Source organism: Mastigoproctus giganteus, chromosome 2 (assembly GCF_048544385.1).
Source record: "Mastigoproctus giganteus isolate SK-2022 chromosome 2, ASM4854438v1, whole genome shotgun sequence".
Lineage (NCBI taxonomy): Eukaryota > Metazoa > Arthropoda > Arachnida > Uropygi > Thelyphonidae > Mastigoproctus > Mastigoproctus giganteus.
In genome coordinates, this window is record NC_143576.1 from 76,843,498 (window position 1) to 76,859,602 (window position 16,105).

A 16,105-nucleotide genomic window follows, 5' to 3' on the forward strand; every position below is an offset into this window, starting at 1 on the left:
AAGCACAATTACAAAACGAGGAGGCACGCTTGATACGCATAAACAAAGCTGCGCTTAAAGGCAGAGATACACTATTAACACCTCACATTTCTAGGGTTACTACCATAAAACAATAAAAATCCAGTTGCGTTTCTGCTAGTGGAATCTGTTATAAACTGGTAGTAAACTCGATCTAATTGCATACCAATAGCTGGAATTGTGTTAGTTTTTACGTTATTATGGTGAAATGTGTTTCCCCTTCACTGATATAAAAAACCATAAATACATTTTCAGAATCTTCTCTTCATTCCTATCGTGTTGCGTTCGGTTGGGGTGATTCTGCGTTCGACTGCCATTTCTTGTAAACACAAAGGCGAATCGTGCATAAGCCAATTCGGTTTGTGTTATATTATAAGATATCGTTACCATATTTATAAATAGTGTATGATCGAATTCGTGTAGTGTAAACACGTGTTATACGAGGACTGATTGTATACGGCTCGACCGACGCGATCCAGTTCTCTCGTGAAAACGATGTAATTTCCGACAAAAGTTGAGCACGAATTCGAACGCACTCATATAAATATGACAGTTGGAATACAAATTCTTGTATATGTGTGCAGCTCATGCGCAGCAAAGTTGAATTTTGTTTATCTTTCCCTCTCACTCTCCGCCGTCGAACTGTATATCGATAACATATGAAAAACGACCTTGAAGATAGTGGGCGGCAGTGTTGCCAAACGAAAAAATCAAGAACCGCGTAACTCCGAGTTCGCGTAAGTCGGGGTATTACTGCATATACAAGCTCTCAGAGTGCACTGTCAGCCTCACAAAATACAAGGGTTATCCCAAAAATAATGCACAAAGGCGGTTAATTTAAAATGAATTTATTTTATAATTTTCATCAAAAACCTTCAATGTAGTCTCCTTCATGCCTTATGCCTGCTTAATAGTAATAGTATTTGCCATATAGTACACGGAAGCCACAGGCTTTTACTGCACTGAAAAAAAAAAAAAAAAACCCCAACCAAGTAGATTAGAAAATACAAATTATATGCTTCTCTCCTCACACAGGTATCTAGTTGACCTTTGAATTTATTCAAACTATCAACCTCAACTACCTGCGAGGGCAACTTGTTCCAGCAATCAACAACTTGCAGGCTAAAAGAAAACATCTTGCAATCAAATCTAAACCTCAAGCCCTGCAATTTGAATTTATGATTCCTAGTTCCTCTCAGAGCCTTATAACCTCAATCAGGTCACCTTTGAGGTGCCTGGTTGCCAAGCTCCTTAGCCCACATAATCAGAGTCTTTCCTCATATACTTGTCCTTCTGCCGATCTCACCATTTGAGTTGCCTGTCTTTGGACCCTTTCAAGGAGCTCATTGTCTTTTTTCAGATGAGGTTTCCATACTTGAACTTCCCAATATTGGAGTAATTTTTCAATGCTGTTTAATATGTTGGGTCATGGTTGCACTCAGCATATCTAAAGACAGAAATCTTTGTGCATTGGTTCCTTGAGTTTGGGGAATAGATTTTAATCTTAAGGTGTCATATCTGGACTATGGGGGAGGTAGGGTTTCCCACTTGTAATTGGTGAAAACAAGCTGTACAGACTGTATTGTGATGAGGCGTTGCATTGTCATGGAGTTTACCAACTTCCAATATCTGTGGCCACATATGATGAATTGTTGGGCATAATTTCTGATGAAGAAATGTATCATAGTATGGTCTAGTTACTGATCGTCTAAGTTGCACATGATCACTGGCAATAATGACGTCATAATCATAGGCCATAATGGCCATTTGTTTCACCTTTGATCATTGCCAGTGTCATTTAGAGGGATGTGGTAAAGGTGGATGCTTCTACTGAGCTGATTGTGACTGCAGGTTCAAAGTCAGGTGCAGTTCTTTTGGGATAACCCTTGTACTTCCTTACCTACCTTCCTTTAATAAAACACATAAGAGCTAAGGTGATGTATATCTTGGAACATTAGCAAATAGTCATCTTTTGCTGGATCTCAGGCCATGCTGGGATACCAGGGAATGAAGATGCAGATCATATTGTCAACCATTCATCCAGGCACCGGCCTTGTTGCATTACTAGGTACCATTTCTTGACTACCATATTTCTTGATCTAACATATAAAGAATTTGTATGGAACAATGAACACTTCTTTGGCAATCTCGAACACACTATAAACTCTTTCAAATTAAATCTGAACCACATTTACAGGCCTGTAACTTCCATGTAAACATACAGGAGGAAGTAATCTTAGCTAGAGTTTGAATTAGTCACACTCGGCTTTTTTCTTCTCACAGGAAATGATCCACCACAGTGTATGCATTGCCATTCATCTAGGGCTGTCATCCAGATATCCATAGGTTATAAATTTTAATTACATACAAGTCCTGAATAAGTTCACAATGCTGATGGGAGCAGCTTAGTTTGGACAGTTTCCAAAGGAAACTTTAGTTCATAAAAAAGAAGATTCTATACCAGGTTGTAAAATTAGCCTTGTGACATTTTCACTGGATGCCACAGATTACATATATTGGTGATAGGGAAAACTTTGAGCTTTCAAAAACTACTCGCTTCCTGTTCTTGCAAAAAGCCAGAAGAAAGGTTAGGTAAATAGAATTGTTTGCTGAATTTTTTTTCTCTTAATTTGCTTCACCTGTTAAAAGACATCTAAAAGAAATGGGAATGTCAGAAAATCAAATGAATTTAATAAAACATGAAGATCCGCTTCATGTGTGGTGAATGGCTACAGAAAATAACAAGACTAATTTTACATCACCTCTGTAAATTTGTATTAGAGAAGAGACTGTAAAGTAAAACAGACAAAAATCTCTGATATCTTTTTAAAAACTGAGTACTCTGTGTTATTTAATATATCTTGAATATATAAATTGATAATTTATATATGTAAAATGTGTTTTTATGTTATCATAATCCTGCTAATCTAAATATTTTGATCATTTTGAACACCCTTTGCATTAATTAATTTGGGTTACTGCAGTTGTGCTGTATTTAAAAAGAGTTTAAACCTTTTATTTAATATGAGACTTAATTTTAATTAATTTATATTAAATGCATATAAATCCAGTGTAATCAAAAAAATGAATGCAGGAAAAATGAGTAGCTTGGATGTTTAGTTTTCAAAAATCTTGCCTTCCTGTTTAAAACTTGATCTCTCTCTCTCTCTCCCTCTCTGCTCACATAATGAAGAGAGAGAGAGAGAGAGAGAGATCGATCAATTCTGAAGGAATGAGCATCAAGAATTATGCTCTAAAGAATACAGAAGCAGTTATTTTGTTGAAATAATCCCAGCTGTGAAAAAGGCTTTCTTTGGTGTGAGTGCAAGGGATAATCTGTGGCCATTTTGAAACAAAAAAAGTACATTGGGTGATTGTTAGCATTATACATTAATCACAGCATTTCTATATTCATTTCTTGATGACAGCTGGTTAAAACATCAAGAACTTTATGGTCCTTTTGATTGCATATATTTTGATGGGTAATTCTGCTATATATTTCATTTTGTTTATATTGAACAACTTTTGCAGGATTTATTTAAATCAGGATTTTTCTACATTAATGGTACCTTTTATAATGACATGAGAGACCCCAGTAATATTGATTATAGCGAGTAAGTCTATTACCACATAATTTTTTTTTTTTTTTCATTTTTAAATTCATTTTTGACATTTTTTGATATATTACTTTCTCTTTTGCATAAAATGTATTCTGAGAACTTTTCTGTTCTGCTGAATGTGTAATAACATGTATTTTTATTATTTCAGACTAATTGGATTACTACCTGGATGTTTAATTGTAGTAGTAAATCATTACCATAACTTACCTAGAAAAATATTTCTTTCTGTGACATTAATGAAAAAAAAAAAAAAAAGTATTGAAGCTTATTAAATTAAAATGATGAATACATACACATACTTGGTGGCACATATACCTGAAATGACATGTGAATAAGATTGCCCTTTGTCATATAAAAGGGACCTGCCAAACTAATGAAAATATAAGAGTTAGCAAAATGCACACTCCTGAATATAATCAGGAGTGTGCATTTTATCTTGTCCACTGTAGAGCTTCTCAGAATAAATAATGTTTCCTTGAGAAAGGTGTTAATAATATAGTTTATCCCCAAAGTTTCTCCCAAAGAACAAGTGTTAACTGATGTGGAATTTTAATTAAAAAATCTAGGAAATAAGGATATTATCAAGCAGCAAATAAATTTAAGTTGTTAACAAAAAAAAAAAAAAAAAAAAACTTTGTTCTGTCAGCAGTAAATATGCATGAGCTTCATGCTATTTCTTCCCTTATAAAAATCTGCACATTACCAGGCAACATGCTGATAAAGGAGACATGGTGGTTGTACTTGACAAGGAAGTTTATTTAAGAATGTTCTGCAGTGTTATCTCAGATACACATCCATATACTGAAACTTTTGATACCCTATTCTGTACTACAGTTAACAAGTATAATTTATGATAAATTACCTGAAATTTATGATAAACTTATAAATTTCAGGAAAAAAGATTACATGACCATGGCAAAATTAAAAGCAATCAAAGTGGGAACTTTAAAGACTCCCACATTATTTCGATAAGTTAAACTACACGAAGATCACTTGATCAGACATATAGAATTGAACAGAAATTCTGTGCTTACAGTATTAACTATATATGTGTACAACATCATTAAATCATATCATGATATGGTCACTTATTCTATAAAGTTTACTTAAGATTGTTTAACTTAACAGCATTAAAGATAAGAATATGAAATAAATTGGCAATTTTTTTTCCAAAGGTGTTGCTTCTGTGTGTACCAATGTTCATGCACCATTCACTATAGATTCTACAGTCCCTGTTAAATAATGATCAGTCCTTAATTATAAAATTTTTTTTCTGAAAGTTTTAATTACTGGGAAGTTTTGTTGTAACAAAATCTTACTGTAAGATTTACCTTGGAATCTGTTAACTTTTAGCCAAAGTTGAAGAAATTCATTTAAACCTTTATATTCTAATTAGCCTGTTATGGAAGGTACCTGAACAATAATTTGCTTAATCGATTCTCAAACCATGTGTTATATAAGAAACCTTTAATAATATCCATTTACATTATAAGGCTCATTAGGTTTTCTAAATTTAACTTGACTAGAGTAGAAAAAACAAGTGCTTTTAAGTTTAGAAACCTAAAAATACTGGCATGTGTTTACATTACAATAGTTATCATCCATTTTCACATAAAATTAGTTTTATTCAGTCAGTTCTTAAGTGCTTACAAATACTGTTCCACAGACTTCATTAAATGAAGAAATTAAGAATTTGACATAAAGGTTTAAAAATAGAAACTATCCAATCAGTTTAATTTCAGGATTTTAAGAACAAGTTAAACTTTTTTCTCCATTACTTAGCCACCACAGTATTGTTTCTCCAAAACATTTCATGTGTATTCTGTATATCATCCAATAGTAAAGGCCTTAGTCCACTTATAAAGCGGACTAAGGACAGAGTATAAAGTAGTAGCAAATTCAGTGTATAAACTGAAGTTAGTCCAATAGAATATCATTAATACAAACTTGGTTTAAACAGACTTCTTGTTTATACGAAGTACATATTGTTCTCAAAATTCAGTCAATACAAAGTTTGTTTTTATTCCATGAGAAATAACTTATTTTGTTTGGTTAATATAAAGTTAGTATAATCCACTTAAAGTTCCATTTATTCCTATACAAAACGCTTTCTGTTTGAAAAGAGCCTTGCAGTAGTAGAAAATCAAAAATTTTGACCATTGGAAAGTGTTTTAAAGTAGTTAACCAACTTCCATGTAATTATGAGATCAGCAGAAGTACTTCGACTTGTGGTCACAAGATTTCACTCTTGATTATTGAGACTGGACTAAAGAATGGTTTCAGAAAAAAATGGAATGTTTTGGTGATTGTACATAATTGTACAGCATATAAAACTTATGTAATAGGTACATGATATGAAACAAAGAAAGAGGAAACAATTTTCAGCCCAGTAGAATGCCTTGGTTGGGATTTATAATATTGTTTTTGCTTGGAGTGTTGATACTTCAAGTGTGTGGTAATCAATTGCATTGAAAAGAGTGGCTTTGTAGATACAGTAGAGCATCAGTTATCCGGAATAATTGATGTTAGACGACCTCTTCTGGATAGCGAAATTTTCTGGTAAGATTAAATAAATTGAACCATACCATTAAATTCTTAGCAAAGATTGTTATCTTAGTACTCACCTCTGAGATCCATATTGGTTAAAGTTGAAATTAAAATTAAAAATTACATGAAAGGAAGGTAAAAGAGAGTAAAGGTGAAAATTCCATTACATTAATTGATTAAATTTAAAACATATCCCTAGGAAGAGGGAGTGCATCACCTCTTCCTGGTTGTCATTTATAAAACTGTTTGAAAGAATTTGCATGTTAAAAAGCCAAGAGCTGGACATGAAGCTTTCGATGTCATCATCATCATCAGTTGGTGAATGATATAAGTTGTGAGTGATAATTTATAGTATTGCAGTACCTGGGATGCATCATGTTAAACATGTGGAAATTTGATTCGTTTGAGCTGCCATATTGGTGATAGATTTGTGGGTAATTTGGTGTTTAAAATTTCATATGATCTATTTTGGTGAAACCATTCTATAGCAAGGGCTTCATACGCGAATATCTTGTAATTCGATTTAAGTTTACTTAGTGTAATTGTGTTATCTATTAATGGATCGTGATTAAAAGAGTGTACATGTTGACTAAGTTTGGTCCATGGTTGGTCTGATTTGAAACTATTGTAATGATAGTATGCTCTTGTGTTGGCTGTTTTGGATTTTCCAAATTTTGTGGTGGTACTACCTATGTAGCATGCATTACATCCTGGTTGGCATTTTATAAGGTATATTATTTGTTTATATCATGGATGTTGTATTTATACGTTTCTTTGTATTTGCTGAAAAAGGTACTTAGTTTATTATATGATGGAAAAATTAATGTGATTACCTCTGAAGGTATTACAGAGCTGGGGTGTGAGTTAGTTATGGTCATCATCATCATCATCAGCCATTTTCAATCCACTGCAGGATGAAGGCCTCTCCAGCAACTTTCCAGTTCCTTCTGTTTTGAGCACTGGCCATCCATATACTACCCAAAAACTCATGAATTTCATCTATCCATCTCTGCCTTTGTCTTCCAGGTTTTCTTCTAGCTCCTCTTGGGTACCATTCTGTTATTTTCTTAGTCCATCTGTCATCATGTCTTGGAGCTATGTGTGTCCTGCGCAAGACCATTTTAGTTCTTTAGTTTTGATAAGAATGTCCTTTACTTGAGTTTGCTGCCTAATCCATGTGTTTCTCTTCTTATCTAACAGTCTGATTCCCAATATAATTTGTTCCATTCTTCACTGTGTAGTTCTCAGCTTCTCTTCCATTCCTTTGGTGAGTGCCCAAGTTTCACTTCCATAAGTCATGGTGGGGAGTATACATTGGTTCATTATTTTACATTTCAGACAAACTGGGATATTGCTCTTCAGTATGTGACTATATTTCCTGAATGCTATCCATCCAAAATTTATTCTTCTCTTGACTTCCAGCCATTTATCATTATTACAGCTAATAACTTGTCCCAGATAAGTATATGACTCCACCTTTTCAATTACTGCTCCTTCAATCATTATTTTCCTTTCCGTGGCATACTTGTTCATCATTACTTTTGTTTTAGCCATATTCATCTTTAGTCCAAAATCCTTACTAACTGTGCATAACTGATTAAGATTTTGTTCTAATTCTTTGGTATCGTGGCTTATGATCACAATGTCATCTGCAAATCATAAATGGTTTAGGTACTCTCCGTTCACATTGACTCCTTTCTGCGACCAGTCTAATCTTCCGAAAGCTTCCTCAAGGGCAGCAGTAAACAGCTTCGGAGATATTGTGTCTCCTTGTTGAACTCCTTTCTCGATTTTAAAATTTGCTACTATCTTTGTCTAGTCTAATAAAGGAGGTAGCACTCTCATATATTTTCTTCAAAATCATAATATATGGGGTATCTATGCCTTGTCTTTCCAGTGCCTGAAACATTGCCTTATGCTGTATGGAGTCAAATGCCTTTTCATAATCCACAAATGCCAGGCATGATGGTGTTTTATATTCATTTGCTTTCTCCATTAGCTGTGATATTACGTGAAGGTGATCCATAGTTGAGAATCCTGTCCTAAAGCCAGCTTGCTCTTTTGGTTGATTCTCATCAAGTATTGTTTCTAATCTGTTAGTAATGACCCTTGTGAACAACTTGTAGATGTGGGATAACAAGCTAATTGGTCTGTAATTTCCAGTTTCTGATTTATCTCCTTTCTTATGCAGCAAAACTATGATTGCATTATTCCACTGCTTAGGCGTCACACCTATTCTAATGCACTTTGTGAAGGGCCTTGCCAGTTTTTGTGTTATGTCTCTTCCTCCCAATTTTAACAACTCTACAGTAACTTCATCTTCCTCCGGGGCTTTCCGATTCTTCATTTTCTTCAACACATGTTCTACCTCATCAGGAAGAATATCGGGTATGTCGTATGTGTTGCTAATTTGGGATCTATCTTCCCCACTGCTGGCATCATTCTCTCACTCCTTGTATAACTCTTTATAGCAGTCTTCTACTATTTCAATTATGCCTTCACTGCTGTTTATAAGTACACCATCACTATTCTTCACTTTCAGCATCATTTGTCTTTCTGTATTACTGCTCATGGCTGCTGATTTAAGTCCTTTGTTTCCCCTTAATGCTTTTTCTACTTTTCTTGTGTTAAATCTTCTTATGTCCTCTCTGAGTCTCTTTTTAATGGCTTTGCATAACTCAGTATACTCAGTTTTCCCCCGTCAGTGTTTTTCTTGCTCTTCATTTGTCATCTTCGGTTCATCATAACAAGTGTTTCTTGACTAATTTTTTCTTATTTGGATTTCTTTGTCCCTATTGGTTTCTTGGGCTTTATCACTTTCAGAAAGTTGTAGTATTCCTCGTCGATATCTTGGTCCTGAGCAGTCTGCAGAAGCTCAAACTGGTTCTTAAGTTCCAGTACATACTGCTTTTTCCCTCCTCTGTTATCTCAAAGACCTTTGTATTATTTACTCGAGTCAGTTTTTTCCTTTCCTTTCCTACGTCTATATCAAGTGTACAATCTTACCATTCTGTGATCACTTGCAACGTTTACCTTATTCAGGACGGTAACATCATTCACAATATATCTTCTGTTAGTGAGGATGAAGTCGATTTCATTAGTTGTTAATCCATTTGGACTCTTCCATGTCCACTTTCTGTTCACCCTTTTCTTGAAAAAAGTGTTCATTACTGACAGTCCTTGAGATTCTGCAAATTCCACAAGTCTTTCACCTCTTTTATTTCTTTCACCAATTCCAAAATTTCCTATAGTTCCTCTTTCTGCACTGTTTTGCCTTTTTCCAACCTTAGCATTGAAGTCCCCCATAATAATAGTGTAGTGGGTTTTCTGCTCATCTAGAAGACTCTCAATTTCGGTGTACATTTCTTCAACCTCTTCATCATCATGGCTCGATGTTGGTGCATAAATAATTATAATCTTTAGCTTGTACCTCTTAGAAATCTTGAGCATTAGTCTTGATACCCTTGGTGATGTACTTTTGAATTCCAAAATGTTGTTTTTAAAATCTTTATAGACCAGAAACCCAACTCCACCTTCACTCCTTTCACTGTTTCCATTGGTGTACAGCAGATTTCCACTTGATAAACTTATAAGTAATTCATTTCTTCTTCTTGTTTCAGCCAAACCGATGATATTCCAATTCACATTTTGTAATTCCTTTTCCAGCTATAATATCCTGTCTTCACCGATGAGTCATCGTACGTTATAACAGGCCAAGTTCAGTTTCCGTGCATGGCAGCCTGGTCGTACCCAGAGATTCTTAGCACCCTCTGCTTCCACTCTGATCCTCTTGCTGCCGTAAGAGGGAGAGTGAAAGCTGCTGGGGACTGAGGGCCATTTCTTTTGTCGTGCTGTCATATGCTGGAGGGTTTGGTCTTTTCCTCTTTATGCTGACCAGGCGTCTTGAAGAGAACCACTCTACACGTTCGTTGCCACGTAAGTGATGTAACAGGGCTTACCATCGAGAAGGTGTGCATGAGTGGATTTTAGGGAGGCAGGCTAACCGGGCTTCTCCTAAATCTTCTGTAATAGAGAGGTATTGGATCCATCAGTGTTTTAGGCTGAGTGTCTGATAACACACAGGATTCCCCTCTAAGCCCCTTAGTTATGGTACGGTAGTGTAACTATGGTATTTTGTGTATGATCAGTACTAATATTATCAATGCAAGGATTATTAATTTTTTTCTTTTACGGCTAATATGGTTTCTTGAATTAGCTGTTTGGGGTATTTTCTATTTATAAAGGTTTTTGTCGGGTATAGTAATTCTGTTGTTAAGTCTTCCTAGGAATGGTTGTATTTAATCGTATTGTATATTTGGATATATAATACTGATTTTTTTGTACTATAGGGGTGATGAGAGTGAAAATGTAAAAATTTTCCTGTATGCGTCTTTTTCCTGTATGTTTGCGTTTTGAGTTTATTGTTAGATTTATATATAGTCAGATTTAAAAAATTAATGCTATTGTTTTCCTCTAGTTGTAAAGTATATTTCAATCTGTTATGGATGGAATTGAATTTTTGTAGGAGGTCATCAGTGATGGTCTTATTGCCAATGATTAATACATCTGCATATTGCATAAATAATTTGATCTTTGGGGGGGGGTAGTATTTGGTTTTTAATGGTAGCAAGATAAATTTTAGAAAGCGGGGCAGATATGCCTAACCCGCTGGGAGGCTATATACCTGTTTGTATTCATGAACTGAAAATGTTTTGCCCTAACTAAGAGGCTGGTTAATTCTACCATTCCCAGGAAGACATGACAACAGAATTACTATACGTGACAAAAACATTTATAGCTAGAAAATACCCCAAACAGCTAATTCAAGAAATATCATTGTATAACTTAGACCACCAAGAAAAATGAAAGTTAAGAAGCACACACATTGCCTTCTGAAAATGATTCCTAAAATGCATTAAAATTATTAGTGAGCATTGACAATGAAAGATCTGCTGCATTTGATAATGTCTGTGTGTAGTTAAGAACATGTATACAGAGAGTGCAAATGAAATTGGATTCATTTATAAGAGTTAATTGATTTTCAAGTTTCTTTTGATATTATATAATATATATATTGTATAATGAATATATTGTAATATTCATTTCAATTACGTTGGTTTTTTTTTTTTTTTTGTTTCCCTCATGGTTTCTCTCATAAATAAAAGAAAATCTAAACAAAAATAGTCTTATTATTGTTACGCAAAGCTTAAGCTAAAGTTAAGAGATTAGCATTAGCAGAGGCATATGTTGCAAGAAAGCAAGCTTATACAGCATTAGCCAACACACACATGCACACTACCCATTTCTTCCATCCATTCGCTCCAAAAGTTTGTCCAGTTCTTTCTTAAATTTAGTTAAACTATCAACTTCCACAATGACTGATGGAATTCTTCTGTTCCAGCAATCAACTAACCGCTGGCTAAAGGCAAATTTCTGCACATCTATTCTACAACCGTCTTTCATCAATTTGAGTTTATGCCCCTTGGGTTTGTAATCTGAGCAACAGGAAGAATCCCATCAGCATTGAGCTGGTTCAAACCATTCAAGGTCTTATACACTTCAATCAGATCACTTTGCAGGTGCCTGGTCTCCAGATGCTGCAATTTGCAGGACTTAACATTAGCATTAGCATTAGTAGAGGCATTTGATGCAAGAAAGCAAGCTTATGCAGCATCAGCCAAAAAAAAAAAAAAAAAAACCCCACTTCCACTTCACCCCTCTGTTCGTTCAAAATACCTGTCCAGCTGAGCCTTAAACTTATTTAGGCTATCAACCTCCACCACAAGGGATGGAAGTCTGTTCCACCAACCAACCACCCGCTGGCTAAAGGCAAATTTCCGCACGTCTATCCTACATCTGTCTTTCCTCAATTTGAATTTATGCCCTCTCAGGTGATTTTTCTGAGCTAGAGGAAGAATCCTATCAGCATTGAGCATGCTTAAACCATTCAAGGCTTTATACACCTCTATCAGATCACCTCGCTGGTGCCTAGTCTCCAGACACTGTAATTTGCAAAACTTAAGCCTTTCTTCGTAAGAGCACCCCTTTGTTCCATTCACTAATCTTGTTGCCCTTCTCTGTACTCGTTCCAGCAGCTCTACATCCTTCTTGAAATGAGGTCTCCAGACCTGTATACAGTACTCTAGGTGTGGCCTGACCATCGCCTTATACAATGGAATAATCACCTCCTTATCCCTGTTGGAAAAATTCCTGTATATCATTGACAATACTCCATGAGCTACTCTTGCAGCCCGTCTGCACTGCTCAGAGAACTTCATATCTGCCTGCACAACCACCCCCAAGTCCCTTTCATTCTCTACCACTGTCAGTGTAGTACCACAGAGTTGATACGTTGCTCTGGGGTTGCTGTTTCCCATGTGTAGTACTTTACATTTATCAATGTTAAACTTCATTTGCCACCTCTCAGCCCATCTGCTCAACCTTTCCAGATCCTGTTGCAGCAGCATAGTGTCAGTAGTGTCCTTGACAACCCTGCCAACCTTTGTATCGTCTGCAAACTTGGACATTAAGCCCGATATACCATCATCAATATCATTTATAAATACAGAAAACAATAATGGACCCAACACTGAGCCCTGAGGGACTCCACTAATAACATTAGTCCACGATGAGCAGTGTCCATTGATTACTACTCCATTGATAACATTGATTAAGCCTTCCTTGGTAAGAGCACCCCTTTGTTCCCCTCACCAATCTTGTTGCCCTTCTCTGTACTTACTCTAGCAACTCTACAGCCTTCCTAAAATGAGGCCTCCAGATCTGTATGCAGTACCCAAGGTATGGCCTGTCCATTGCCTCATACAAAGGGATAATCACCTCCTTTTCCCTACTAGCAAAATTCCTGTTTATCATTGACAATAACCCATGACCTGCTGGCTGCCTGTCTGCACCGCTCAGAGAACTTCATATCCGACTGCACAGTTACCCTCAGGTCTTTTCCATTCTCCATCTCCCTGAGTGTATTACCACACAGTTGGTACATTTCTCTTGAGTTACCGCTACCTATATGCAGTACTTTGCATTTGTCAATGTTAAACTTCAGTTGCCACTTCTCAGCCCATCTGCCTAACTTTTCTAGATTCTGTTGTTGTAGCATACTGTCTTTACTGTCATTAACAACCCTGCCAACCTTTTTTTAATCTCCAAATTTGGAAATTAAACCTGATATACCTTCATTGATATCATTGATAAATACACAAAACAATGGGCCCAGCACCAAACCCTGTGGGACTCCACTAATAACATTATTCCACGAAGAGCAGTGTCTGTTGATTACCACTCTGTCTTCTTCCACTCAACCATCCATTGTAGCAACTTACCTTAATTCCATACTGCTCTAATTGTACAGTAGTCTTTCATGTGCTACAGTATCAAAAGCTTTCCTGAAATCCAAGTATATGATATCAAAATTATTTTTTGCATCCAGTTCCTTTGTGACCACATCATATTATCCACTCAAATTGGTCAGACAAGACTTCCCCTTAACAAACCCGTGCTGTGTCCGAATTATTACTAAAGTCTTGTCTAGATGATCCTGCGATGCTTTTTTAAACAGTGACACCATTATTTTCCCCAGAACAGAAGTTAAACTAACAGGTCTGTAATTACTCGTGTCACCCTTTGATCCTCTTTGTGAATTGGAGATACATTTGCACATCTCCAGTTTGTGGGGACCTCTCCTGAATGCAGGGATGCTCTCATAATTATGGCTAAGGGTTTGGTTACTTCCTTTCCTGTCTCCTTTAATATTACTGCATAGATCCCACCACCCCACTTGCCATTCTTATGTTTAACTTCAACAATTTCTCCTTCAACTTGCTCCCAGTTATTGCAAAATCATTTAACTTCCTGTTAGAGTGTAATAAGCTTTTGTCTTCCACTTCCCTACAGAATTCCTCATGTGAATGAGGATGCAAAATACTCTTTCATTTTGTCAGCTATCTGAGCAGTCAGTCAGCTATTTGACTGACTGCTCAGATAGCTGATGGTTTGACCGTTGATGATTAGTCAGCTATCTGATTGATCATCAACAGTCAAACCATCGATATCAAGTGGGCCAATCTGATTCATCACCTTTTTTCTAGAGTTTAGGTAAGTAAAGAAGTCTTTGCCAATCTGCCTTCGCTTGCCTAACCTCTTTTTTTTGACTTGATTACAGACTAGCTTATATCTACATAGGCTTCTGTGTCACTTGATAATTTGTATGCATCCCATGCATTTTTCTTCTCTGTCAAGTCTCATTGATTTATCTGACATCCATTTAGGCCTAAACCCTGAACAGTATTTTTTAGTTGGTATGAAAAGCGTAGTATCTTCCAAGATTAATTCCTTGAATGCTTCTCATTAAGAATGTGCTGTTGGTAATGTCATCCATTGATCCCACTGTATAGAATTTAAAAACTGTCTGAGACCGCTGTATTCACCTTTATGAAAGCAAAAACTCTTTTATTTATCCCTGATGATAGTTACATGTTTAAGTAAATTGCACATCAGTACACTGTGATCACTGCTACCTAGTGGTTCCTTTATCTGCATATTCTTAATGCATGAATAATCAGATCAAGAGCATTACTCCCTCTGGTTGCTGCTTGAACATGATGCTGTGAAAGGCGCCTCTGTAGCCAGGTGGGCAGGAGCAGCAGTGCATAGCACACGCTTCTTGATTAGACTGGGATTCGAGCCCATGACCACCAAATATGAAGGATGTGGAAAGGTCAGGAAGTGACCACTGCATATCCCTGGAGCAATATGGCCTTAGTTGCTAATGCTCCTAAAAACCAAATAACAATAAACTGCTGTGAAAAACAATCATTCAGTAAATCCACAAAAGTGTTGCTAACGTGCGAGTGACCAACCCACCAGTTCCAGTAAATATCTGGGAAGTTAAAATCCTCCATTATATAAGACATTCTCATTTACTGGCCCACAAAGAAAATGGTCAAGTTTTGACATTTTCAACATATCTTGTTATTACAAAACTGAAATGTTTAAGTTCCTTGAGCTTTGTAATAACAAAATTCTACTGAATTTAAATTTCAACCTTTCATAAAATGGGAAATTAACACCAGAAGCCTGATTTGGTTTAGTACTTCTACCAAGGTGCCAAGAAATGTATTTTTAGAATAGACTAAAATACCACCTTAATTGTATTAGCTGAAATCTGCCAGGAGCATTGAAATTGGCATATCGTGCAGTCACCATTAGTACACAAATTGGCACCTCCGTAGCCAGGTGGGAAGGAGCAGCAGTGCGTAGCACACGCTTCTTGATTAGACCGGGGTTCGAGCCCATCACCACCAAATATGGAGGATGCGGAAAGGTCAGGGAATGACCACCGCATATCCCAGAGCAATATGGCCTTAGTTGCTAATGCTCCTAAAAACCAAACAAACAAACAGTACACAAATTCCAGTTTTCAAATAACATTTCTAATTTCACTACAAATGCATTTCAACAAGGATTCCCTCAACATCAGGATTGATATTTGATTTCCTGTTAATAGGGGTTTGAATGCATGCATGGAAGTACTCCTGACCTGCTACAATGTGAACTGTGAAAAAGCTTTAAAATATTATGTGTTGCTTAATGGTTACCAGTTCTCAATAAGGACGAAAATCAAAAAGCCTTTGTCTGATATCAGGCTCAGCTTGGAAATTTTATTTAATTTGTGTTTTGGAAGTTAATTGCACATATTGTATTTTGGAGTTCAGACTGGACAGCATCCTGGTTATGTTACTTTTTTTGGGTATATGATTCTGTTAGGAGAGTTCTAGAATTCATAGATTGCAGATTATTTTAAAGTATATGTTCAAAAGAAGGTAATTTTATGCATTCTTATGCATTTTTGAAGATGAAAATGATAGGTTTGTGCCCCCCTTTTTTTTAAATCCCAATCTTTT

At 36.1% G+C, this 16,105-nt stretch overlaps 1 protein-coding gene across 1 annotated transcript in view; it reads left to right on the forward strand.

Annotated features, from left to right (window-relative positions):
* Pbp49 (proximal sequence element A Pbp49) overlaps positions 1–16,105 on the forward strand; it is a 143,381-nt gene that overhangs the window by 76,162 nt on the left and 51,114 nt on the right. Inside the window, exon 6 of the mRNA XM_090389955.1 lies at positions 3,550–3,632. Coding sequence (XP_090246081.1) covers positions 3,550–3,632 — 83 coding nt within the window. The remainder of the gene's footprint in view (positions 1–3,549; positions 3,633–16,105) is intronic.